This window comes from Strix aluco, chromosome 13 (assembly GCF_031877795.1).
Source record: "Strix aluco isolate bStrAlu1 chromosome 13, bStrAlu1.hap1, whole genome shotgun sequence".
Lineage (NCBI taxonomy): Eukaryota > Metazoa > Chordata > Aves > Strigiformes > Strigidae > Strix > Strix aluco.
This window is the reverse complement of record NC_133943.1, coordinates 3310343-3322238: the sequence shown is the minus strand read 5'-3', so window position 1 is coordinate 3322238 and position 11896 is coordinate 3310343. Positions and strand designations below refer to the sequence as shown.

The following is an 11896-nucleotide window of genomic DNA, read 5'->3' as shown; positions in this document are numbered from 1 at the left end:
TACACCTCAGTTTAAAAGTGCTACTAGAGAAAATCTTCTGTTGACGGTTGTTTCTGTGGCTATGTTTGTAGCTTAATATTCAGCTTATCCTGGATTCTTACAAGAAATAAATCCATCTGTGTGTGAAGCTGGTGTTCTGGAGTATACTGGTTTCATCCTTGGAGTGCTGTGTTGCTTATACAGAAGCCTATACTGTAATTGTGTTTGGTGGTAGGAGCCTATTTAAATGCCTTTAGGTGCTCGTCATCAGAGTTTTTGACCAAAAATAACTGACATTACCAAAGTTAATATTATTGACCTGTGTCAATAGGATCCACGTTTGTTAGCAGCCTCGCTGTGCTGTAGGATGAAGAAGAGAAAAAGACACATAGTTTGTCTTCATTACTTTGCCATACCTGCATCGAACATGCCTGTGACCCTGTGGTAAAACTTACTAATTACTGGAACAGCTTGCCTCAAACACAGCCCTTGGTGGTCAAATGCTGTAGTGGGGGAGCTTCTGCTGAAGCTCCGGGGTCACGGCAGCTGGCTCCAGCGATGCTGGTGTGGTGGAGGTACAGCTTAGCAGCACGTAGAAATGAAAGGGCTGGTCTGGGTGCTAAAAGCATTATTTAGTTTTGACAGACTAATATTCTCAGTAGGCCTGGTAGTCAGGATTCCATACAACTTACTCTCTCTAATTGAAATTCCCCTGTGGTACTGTCTCAGACTTCATCCGGATTCCAATTCAGTAGCTGCCTGACGTGCACGTCAGTGTGAGAAAACACCTTTTTTAACCTCTGGAGCTGCACCCTCTCAGTTGTTTGCCCGCTCCAGTAACATCAGTGGTGGGCTGTGGAGAAGGCTGCTCTTCACCAAGGGGCTGAGACGGCTCGGTGACCTGAGCAGCGCCGCAGGGATCCTCCTCTCCAGCTGAGCCAGGTAGTTCCCTGCTGCTGTCACAGACACCAGCTGTGTGCTCTGGAATTGCTAAATGGGGGAGAGACTGGCTGATTTCCCACTGTTAAACTTGATGTTGCTGCTTAACTTGTATGGTGCTGCCTTAACCTTGTTTTTTTTAAAGTTGTGGCATGATCAGGGATAGCTGCTCGCTCTTGGCTGAAGTGATTAAGTGTGGGCGTAGGGAGAGGGAAGGCAAGGTGACAGTAGGGATTGTAAAAGGTATTTTTTTCTTAGTCTTGGTTTGCTATTTGTCTTGCCCATTGAAGACGACTGGCAATTATTCTAAAAGCTATTCACACATACAGATGCTGCAGGGGGGAAAAAAAAAAAAAGCAGGAATCCTCTTGAATTCTAAGAAATAGTTATTTGAGAGCTTGATAGGATTATAACTTCCAGTGGCCTATTTTGAATAGCCAGTCTGGCAATTACTTTATTTATAAAGCTATAAACATATTTTGAACATAAAAGCCAAAAAATACAAACTCAATGAAGTAAAAAAATTACAACAAATGATGGATAGTCATTGGACAAATGAAAGTACAGCTGCAAAACATTTATCCCTGCTACATACATACAGTGGTTTTACTTGGCTTAATGAAGTGGTACTTCCATGACTTCTACATTCAAACTGATTTCAGGAATTCAAATACGTATTTCAGGAAGAGTTGAAATTGCTGTAAAAGAACTAAAAAAAACCAAACTTCTTGTTGCAATAAAAACTTAAGGGCAAAGTTTTCCTTCTATTAAAAAAAGAGTATTAACACAATAGTAACACTTCATATAGCATTTCTAAAGACACTTTTTTGGTATTAATAAAAGCAACTTTGTTTTGGCATTGGTTATCAGCCACGGGGCATGTAACAGAAGTTGATCGTGCTCACTATTTTGTCTTGGAAATGGGCAGCTTAAAAGATAAAAGACCTTTATGTTTTGGAGAAGAAAAAAAAAAAAAAAGATTAAATTTTTGCAGTTACACCAGTATAAACTGACCATGTTACAGTCTACCAAGTGGATATTCTGAATTTAGACTGCGGTAGCTGAAAGCACGGGGTAAGGCCTGGCTATAAACCTGCGGGTGTAGAGCAGAGCACGGGGCAGAACAACGCCGGGGCAGAAAACGGGGGCAACTGCTCAGCCCTGCGGCTGCGGAGGCGCCTCCGGGCCGGGACTGCACCGGGAGAGGCTCCGGAGAGGGGGGCAGTCACTTTCCCTAAGGAGATTTTGCAGGAATCGATCGGATGGAATCAAAATGATGAGAGGAGGCTGCAGTGCAGCGGTCAGCGAGCCCTGAACCCAGGCAGGCGTCCCCGGCCCTGCGGCAGGGCCAGCGTGGCCTTCAAATTAAACGGGTGAAAGTCCCGGTGAGCTCTGAGGTGAACGGAGGCGCGTCTGCGGACGCTGCTGCTGGCTGGGCCTTGCTCAGGATATGCAGTTTAATACCGTTCAGGACTTTCCCTTGGTGTGATTTAGACACATCGGCTTCTTCCTTTATACCTGCCTTTGCTTTGCTGCTGAGCTACACGTTTCATCCAACCACAAAATACCCCTCGGGTACTGGGTTGTGCCAGCTTTACACCCGGGGGGAGTTACGCCAGGCCGCCGGGGCTGATTTGTCCTCCGTGGTGTTCACAGGAGCTGACCCTTCTGCAGCACCTTACGTCAGAGGGTCTCAGGGTGACAAATGGCGAGCTGAGACATCGCTATTTTTTTTTTTAAGGATTTTTTTTTGATTTTTTTGTTTTTAAAATCAAGTGATAAAAAGAGACTATGTCAGATCTGGCAAGAGTCTGCTGAGTTCCTCTGTTCAACACTGGAGCATGCTGTTGTCTAAGCTTGCTAAAATAATTTAAAAATGAGCAGATTGCGTATCGATCTAGTGCTATGTAATTAACCCTCTGAGCGCAGAAAGTACAGGACTAAGTGTACAGTTGGCAGTCGGTTCAGGTAATGCTACTTCTCTAAGGGTTAAAATGGTTCTTTCAAACTTTAAAATGACTCGCTTCAAACTTTTCAGGTTTTGTGCACGTAGCTTTCATTCAGTGCTTCTGAAGTTACATTTACACAGGAGAGGAATAAAGCAATAGGTTTAGATCTTCTAAAGTAAAACTGGAATTAAAACATCTACGCTACTATAAGCAAAGTACCTAAATAAAGGGAATAAACCCAAAGCTGCTCTACAGACTAATATTTTTTTTAAAATTTTCAACCTTTGAGGCATAAGCTTGTTTAAAAAGTTATGTTTAGTCCAATGTAAAAAATTAGGGTTTGTGTTTTTTTGCGTTAAGAAAAAAATATAAAAATATTTTGTACATTATAAAGGTCATCTTAAATTTCTTGCAGTTCTACAATAATATTACTACATAATTTGTATTCAGTACTCTAAAACCTATTCCCTAAAGTAGAAAAAAATAGACCCCCCTCTCCCTCTGCGTGGTGTTATTTTTCTCTTCAGCACTTGAATAGATTTCTTTCAAGCAGGAAAAAATCTGCACTGGACTAGATTGTGGTCTCTGTGAGAAATCTGTAAACCTGAAGTAAATCAAGAACTTGGATTAATTTGGGATTTATATCAGTTCAGGGAGATCACAATCTGTCCACAGTGTTTATCAAACTCAAAATATAAATAAAAGAGCAGAAACTGGTCAATGTTTTCAAGCTGGAGAGAATACATTTACATTTGGCATCATCACAGGAGTGGAGGGAGGATCTTTCAGAAAAAGCTAGAATAAGGTTTTTTAAAAAGTTGCACACCACATCCTGATAAAAAGGGTTCTGATCTCGCCGAGGGTGCGTGCAGAGGGGTAGTGTGCCGTTCTGCTGCCCTGGCCACGGGGGAGCCGCACCTTCCCCACCCGCAGCGCGGTCCCGGGCCGGGGGCCAGCGCGGAGCTCGGCCAGTGGCCAGCCTGCCTCGCGCCCACCCTGCCCGCCGCGGGCTTCGGTCAAGGCCGTAGTAGCAAACTGATCTGTGAGGCTTTGTCTGGGCTGATTTCTGCCCGCCTGGGTCTGCTGGGGACAATTCCTAAGAGCAAGGGAGAGCCTGCACCTGAGCAATCGGCCGTGGGAGCGTCCAGCGGCCGGTCCAAGCTCCTTCCGCTGCCCCGTTAGCGCTCGTGGAGTGGGTCGGGCCTGCCCAGAGACCTGTTACCTGTAAACAATCACCTTCCTGTTGGCAAACAAGAAGTTTCAAAAATTCACCTCGTCGGTTTATCGATTTCCTTTCTCTATTATCCAGTCAGATCACAAAGCTAGCGTCGCTACATTTAATTTTCAGACATGCGGGCTTTTAAAAAAATGCTCCTATTCCAGCTTTTCCAGCTCCGTGGTAGCAACGGCTACGAGAGATCTGAGTGAGTGACTACACCTTAAAGCAGCTCGGAAGGCGGGGAGTGGAGTGTTAGATTGATAGCACCTACCATCTACTGCAGCAAGCTGGGGAGTTCGTCTGCTTTCTGCCATACTCCAAGATAAAAAAAAAAAAAAAGAAAAACCCCAAACAAACAAAAAAAGCAGCACAGGGCAGGGACAAAAGGCTTGTTTACTCATCAGCACTTTAAATTTTGGCAAGTAGTTATTTTTTACCTTTTTTTTTTTGTTTTTTGAAATCACTTTTCTATCTTTAACACCCCCCACTCCCCCCCCCTCCCCCCCAAGAAAAAAAACCCAACCCAAATGAGTTTTCCAGCATCCTTAAGTCATCCTGTTGCCTAACTTTGCACGTTTTACAGTGAGATGGGGGATTTGGATGGGCCTCTGGTCCTTGGCAACGGGTGGGAGCGAGCGAAGCGCCCGGTGTCCCGGCCGGGGCGGGTGGGACTATGTCCCCGTGGAGGCCACGCCGTACGCCGGGGACGTGGAGGAGCACCTGGAGGTCAGTCTGGAGGAGCAGGTGGCGGGTTGGAGGTGAGCGGAGCCGGGGAAGGGGTCGGGCTGTTCTCTGTGTGCGGAGTCAGCGGGGGCTGCGAGCTTGTCTGAAGGAAAAGCAGAGGAGATGCATTGGAGTGCGTCCGGAGGAGAGGGAGGGGAGTCTATAGCACTTCCATCGGAAGAAACTGGGCTGGCACAGCGTCCTTCTCCTTGTAAGTACCGAATGCACTTCTTTTTCCTCCTAAGAACAGTGAAGAGAGTTATCTGTGAATAAAGGGTGAGTTCAGGGTCACACACCAGCGCTCGGCCCAGCTGGGGGATGCGCAGCCCCCCTGCTTCACCGTGGCCCCCGCCGGGCCCTGGGCTCCTTCCCCCCGGCCCGGACTCGCCCTTGGGCCGCGGCCGGGGGTCGCGGTGTCGCTGCGGCCGCCAGGCGGCGCCATAGCGGCGTCCCCGCGGCTGCGGAGCGCGGAGGGGGGGCGCTGGAGAGCGCGGTGCCCCGCGGGCGGAACGCGGAGGGAGGAGAGGGGGTCATGACAACAAGAGTGAAGTAAAACAGCGAGGAAAAATCAAAATCGTAATAAAAACAAGGATAAAAATGAAAACAGTAATAAAAATCAAAACAATGACAGTAATAAAAATCAAAACAGTAACAATCAAAACAATAGTAAAAATGAAAATAATAATACAAATCAAAATAATAAGAAAACACAACAATAAGACCAATAATAAAATCAAAATAATAATAAAAAACAACCCAAAAAATTAATAAAAATCAAAATAGTGATAGAAATAAAAGCCATAATAAAATCAAGATAATGATAGAATCCAAACAATAATAAAACCAAAATAAAATCAAAGCAATAATAAAAATCAAATAATAAAGATCTAAATAACAATAAAATCCAAACGACAGTACAAAAATCCAAACAATAATAAAAATCAATATTAAAAATAAAAACAATAATAAAAATCTAATAATATAAATAAAAACAATAAAATCAAAATAACAATAAAATCCAAACAACAATAAAAAAATCCAAACAATGATAATCAAAATAATAAAAATTCCAAACAATAAAAATCAAGTTAAAACAATAAAAATCAAGACAATAAAAATCAAACTAATAATAAAAATAAAAAATAGAACCAGTAAAAATCAAAACAATAAAAAAACCTGATACAAATCACAACAGTAATAAATGATAAAAAGCAAGATAATAATAAAAATCAAGACAATAAAAAAAATCAAAACGGTAATAAAAATCAAGACAATAAAATGAAAACAGTAATAAAAAAAGTCAAACCAATATTAACCCCCATAACCCAGCAGTCCTGTCTCGGCAGGCCCCGTCCCGGCTCCTCTCCTCCCGCAGCCCGGGGGGGTGACTGTGCCCCCCCCCCAATTCAGGACTGACCCCCCCGCCCCACACATGTGCCCCCACCCGCCTGCCGCAGGGCTCACGCAGAGCACACGGGACACGCTCAGCACACGGGACAGGCTCAGTTGCCACGGCACGGGGCCACCGTGGGGCCACCGTGGGGGCTGACGGTTGGCCCCGGGCTGTGCCCGCCCAGAGGGGTGCGGGGCACGGCTGCACCCAGGGGGTGCCGGGTCACGCTCTGCTGGGACAGGGCCCGTCACACCGGTTTTGGCTTTTCTCCTTGGCCAACACAAGTCAACCCCAAATGTTAAAATCTGAAGAGCCCCTTCCCTAGCCTTGAGCACCGTGTCATCTCCTTGGCGCTTCTTTCTGCGGCAAAAGCCCCCGGCCTCGGCCTTCTCTGCACCTCAGAAGACTTTCTGGTGGTTCCCACCGCTAGTGACGACCTGGTGACACTGCTGAGTTCAAAGTGCTCACAAGGGACTCGGGAAGAGGGAAGATCATGGCCTGGGACTGGCTGGAGGAGGACGTGGCCTGAGGCTGTTGGAGGTCCTGCCTTGGATGTTAGACTAGGCCTGAGCCCTTCAGAAGACTCGTTGGTCTTCTGAGGGTAGATCACCCTTTGAACCGCAAACTAAGCGAAGAAAAAAAAACCAGCTCTGACACTTCAGCCCGTGGCTTTTCCGGGCAAGAGGTGTTTGCTGGGATCTCCCCTGAGGAACCAGAGGTACAAAACACAACGAGGACAGACGCTGGGGAGAAAGATCAGGCAGAAGAAGGACCAGAATGGCCCTGCAACCGTGAAGGACTCAGTGTCTGTGCTCCCTTTCTTGGAGCGTGACAAATAGAGCTCATCAGCTGGGAAAAGATTTACTCACAAAAAGGGTTTTTTACAGAAAAGTACCCCATTGGTGGCTACTCTCCTCCGCTAGCCCTGCTTGTCTAGCAAGAAGTGTGCTGGGATCAGGAAGGTCCTGAAGACAGCGGAGCCTGGGGAGCAGGACCAGCCTCCCTGCATCCCCCGGAGAAGATATTCAGATTCCCCACTTGTTCATATGTCATGATTTGGGGGGGGGGGGGGGGGGGGCTGTGTGTGTGTCTCAAAAAATCCCAAAATCTCAAAAATAGTAACTGGATTTGGGCAGGATTTCTCCCCATCCCTTGACAATTCTGTTTTGTATCCAACCCAGGAATATTCAGCCTCAGCTCCAGCTGTCATCTCACACACCCAGACCACTTTACTCCCAGCTCTCCACAGTCCCTCGCGCTGTCTCGTGTTTTTACGTACTCGGTGTTGAGCTGGTTTTCCTCCTCCTCGTGTGACAGATGCCTCACGTCACCCGCTCTGGGTCCTCGAGCATCTCAGTATAGTTTTAAACAAAAGAGCTCTCAAGATGTCACCTTAACAGTAGCGAGGGAACAATTCCTCTGCTGGAGATGGTATTAATGACTTTATAGCTAAAACAGCTAAAAAGACATCTTCCCCCCGCCCGGCTCCCTGCCTCGGCTGTCTCATTTGAGGAAAACAGATCAAATGGAGAACTTGCTAATGCAGGCACACACCTTTCTTTGATCTTACTAATGAAAAACTAGACAGTGTTAGAATATGTATTAACTAGTCCAGTATTAAACACGCTTTTGCACTGGATGTGAACAAGAGAAGTGCTATTACTGCTGTCAGTGTCGTCGTTAGCCATGGTGACCCAATTAATGCGATATGAAACACGACAGCCCTGCTGAACTGAATATTTAACTCGGGGGTTATTTTACATGGGCTGTAATTTCCCCGAGCAGACAAGCCCGAGGAGCCGCTGTGTTTCCCACAGACATCTCAGGAGTAGCTGTGGGATGTTTCAGGGACCCGTTTAAGCTGGACACGGTGCTGGCCCATCTTATCTAGACCGTGCTCTTGCTAAGAAAGGTTGGACCAGATGATCCTTGAGGTCCCTTCCAACCTGGTGTTCTAGGATACAAATCTATCAATTCACTGATTTGATTTAAAATAACAGGGGGGGAAAAGAAAGCAGCTCTGATACTACAGATTGCTGGTAAGTGGGCTACGACTGACGTGGCTGTTACACAGCTGACGGGATTTCTCCCTCTCCCTTTAGGAACTGCAGCACCCTGGAGCGGTTTGCCCAGGCAGGAACACCCAGTTTTAACCAGTTAACCTCTCTATGGAGTGGAAATCCTCCACTGGTGACCAGAGCACGGACGACAGGAGCCCTTGAGCCAGCAGCAGCACGTTAGTACCAGGAATTGCAGAACAGCTGTGACCAACCAGGGTTTGAGAGGCAAAGGTTAAAAAATAAAAGCATGCTAAAGGTCTCCAAGCACTTCAGCAGCCGGTGTTAATTGGGAAGCGGCGCAGAGGAGAAGCTGAATTAAGAGAGTTCACACGAAGGCAGAGCAAAGTTGGAGGAACTGCCCGCAGAGCTGCAGCCGTGCCCTGCGCTGGGGTACGGGGCTCAGCGCGGCGGCATTGCGGTGTGCGTGACGGGGTGGGGTGGGGGGGGGTCACAAAAAGCCCTCTCTGGACATTCGAGGTGAAGTATTAACGAGCCATTACGGGAGCTCAGTCTGGATTCTTAAATCCGTTAAAAAATGGTGCTTGATGAACATCACCCAGTGTCTGAGAGGCGAGCGGGGAGGTCTGCACAGCACCCCAAGGTGCAGGATGTGGCTCAGGGAGGGGAGCTCACCTTGGGCTCAGCCACGGGGACCTGAGCGCAGGGTGCCAGCAAGGTCAGTGGCCAAGCACCGCCGGGACCCTGCTGGGCTTCAGCTTTGGGTAGACTACGTGATTTTAGTCACTTTAAGCTGCAGTAAGCATATTAAGCAATACTTTACTTCCAGCTTTTGCTATGGTCCTCAACGCATAAAAATGTGCTACGAATCCAGGCTGGAGCCTCTCTGTGCTTTGGTGCCCAGGTCCAGAAGCCCCCCAGGAGCTGTTTCTGCCTGGCTGCGTTTCCAGACCCCCTGAGCCAGGTCGCACTTGGTTCGTGCACTAAACTTTACTATCGCCTGGCCGCGTCCATTCCCTAGAAGCCCAAGGCACTGTCTCGCTGCTTGAGGCTGTCCCACCCCACCCATGGTGGGTACTGCAAAATTTCAGGGTCAAGAAGAGCTGGATCTTGAAATACATGGTTAGCCCCGGTAGAAATAGGAAAAAGAAACCCATTAACTACTCACTGCTGGCCCTAGGGTGCTCTTTATGCGCTAGGAAATCTCTGACAGGGGAAAAAAAGCCCCACATCAGGGTCACAGAGGTCTCCACCCTGGAAATAAGCTTTTAACACCAGGGAAGTCCACCAGCCGAGGAACACGTACAGCATTACACCAACATTGCCCCGGGGGGGTAAGAAACCCAGGGTGCAGCCTGACCTTTGCAGCTCGGACAACAACTCCTGCTGATGCCCAGAGAAAAAAACCCCATCCCCGCCTGGCCGGAGCAGCCCCGCCGGTGCTGGGACGGTGGCAGGAGGATGCACGGAGCCGAACCCGCTCGCCCAGGAGCACCCCAGCAGCGAGGAGATGCCGATACACACCTGCACGGGCCGCACCAGTCCGTTTGTTGGTTGAGGCCAAAGCGAGCTCTGCATTTCTTAGGAGAGGCAGGATCTGAACACAGAAGCATGCGTGGCGGAGAATGGGCAAGGCAGAGGCACAAAGAGGAGGAGGAGCAGGAGGAAGAAAAGAGGCAACATCATTTTAGCCACTTTAACACACGACTAACAGACTACAATCCAATTTTTTTTTTTTTTTTTTCCTGCAACAGAACCGTGCCGGCATCACCTCTCCTGGAAAAAAGTGATCGTTAGGCAAATATCAGTGATCACTGCTGGCAGCTGGAGAAGAAGGAGGGTTGGGAAACGGCCTCAGCTCTGGGAAATAAGAGCAAAAATTCATGGCTCTTCGAATTTCTGAAGTTTGGAAAAGCTGCCAAATCCCAGAGGCGCTGCCTGCCTCCTGTGTCTGCATCCTTACCTGCTCCCTGCCTTTCCAGCAGCGACTAAACGGGGCTGCCAGCGAGCTCGGACTGCGCACGGAAAAGAAGAGGAGGAAATGTTGCAGAAGCAGGCTGAAAGCAGAGTTAGCACCAAGGAGGCCCAGGTCGAAGTTATTCTACTCTGCCCCCCACCATTCCCCTTCCAGTTTTTATGGAAAAGCTGTTCTCCGTGGCCTTCCCTAAAATGTTGCAGTTTTACTGTATAATTATGGGTGAAGCTCTATTGGCTTTCAGGCACATCATTTTTTTCTCTAGTGCTGTAAATGGGATTTGAACAGCACATTTCTGTGCTGGAATCACGCTCCCTCTTTCAGCCACCACCAGCGTCTCCTGTTTTGTACAACCAGCAGTTGATTTTCAATCCATAACAGGGGAAATGATCATTTTTTGTATCATACAGACAAGACATATATATGGATATATAAATATATATATATATATACACACACACTACATATAAGCCTAAAAGCTTGTACTCCTCTTATCAGTCTAGACACTGAATGAGATCAACAGCGTTAACTGAACTGGAGATATTACCGGGACACAGTCATGGAATTGCTTTTCATGGACAATTCAAAGAGGGTATCCAACAGTGATTCACTAAATTAATGAGAGAATCTGAACTTTATGAATTAATGCAGGCTGCAGGATTCTGGTTGCATGGACAACCACAGCAATGACACCAGAGCTGGTTCTCCCATGTCCTAACCAACAACTGAACTGCCCAGATGCAGCCGGTTGTGCACCTTGGGGTCCCCAAATCAGGTGTGACAGGTCTTTGTGTGGGTGTGCAAGGCCAGGAGAGCAACAGGCTGACCTGGCACCCTCCCGAGGGACCATTTCTGGAGGGAGAGAGAATTAGTGTTTTGCTTAGAAAGCCAGTAGCCTATCATCTGGCTGATTTAATTTCATCCAAAAGTAAGGAAGAACAACAGGCAGTAATGAACTGGTAGGCTGGAAAATGGGAAAAGCTCTTTGTAAATCTACAGGCAGTCACGAAATGGACATACTGGAAAAAACAGGCTGTCTAACTTCATGTATATGTGATGCCATAAGGGGCAAGGACAGTCTCTTGATGTTTTATAATGAATATTTAGTGGTTCAGGTATTTTATTTATTCCTGATATGACAGAAATACTTCAGAAAACAGCACAGGAAGAGCCTTGGATGATGGGAATGTCTGTGTCATCAGCTGAAATCTGTCAAAAGGGCCTTTTCTAATAAACAGTGTGGTGCAGGGAGGCAGCTGGTACTGGTTTTTAGTATGACTTTGCTTGAACTCTAGGTTACTTTGAAATGAAAACCAAGTTTGGGGTAGTCCCATGGGTGATCTTCAATCCTGACACTGCATTTAGTCCCACATGCAATACTGATGCATTTGAGAGGAGTTTAATTAATGGTATCCATAGGGCTAATGGGGACATTCACTCTGAATGTTTTGAATACATCAAGTTTAGTGATAGTTTATAGGAAGTTATGCACTTGCCAAAAATCTAATCTTCTCAGTTTTCACACACTACCCATGTTCTAACTCAAACATGTCTATGAAAAAGTCAGAGAAATGTTAATTTACTGTGTCTTAAAAAAAAATACATATGTATTTCTTTAGTTAAGCTCAGGAGAATAAAAGAGAACATGGTAAAACATGACAACTCCTTTGGATTATCCCCTCTGAGCAGAAAGGAAGGGAC

The 11896-nt window shown here is 46.8% G+C and overlaps 1 protein-coding gene and 1 long non-coding RNA gene across 6 annotated transcripts in view; one reads left to right on the top strand and one right to left on the bottom strand.

The window, feature by feature from the left end:
- Window positions 1–1320: 1320 nt before the first annotated feature.
- The window catches only part of TCF7 (transcription factor 7), a 75335-nt gene continuing 64759 nt past the window's right edge, over window positions 1321–11896 (bottom strand). For 2 of the 5 annotated variants that reach the window (XM_074838893.1, XM_074838894.1), the window contains exon 11: window positions 1321–4912. In XM_074838893.1, coding sequence (XP_074694994.1) covers window positions 4758–4912 — 155 coding nt within the window. In that variant the 3' untranslated portion in view covers window positions 1321–4757. Of the gene's footprint in view, window positions 5050–9744; window positions 9818–11896 lie in introns of all 5 variants that reach the window. The other 3 variants (XM_074838895.1, XM_074838898.1, XM_074838897.1) reach the window with 2 other exon arrangements.
- LOC141929454 (uncharacterized) lies at window positions 4918–11866 on the top strand. Its single transcript, XR_012625022.1, has 3 exons — window positions 4918–5020; window positions 8305–8652; window positions 9975–11866. It is a non-coding gene; the product is annotated as an uncharacterized LOC141929454 (long non-coding RNA).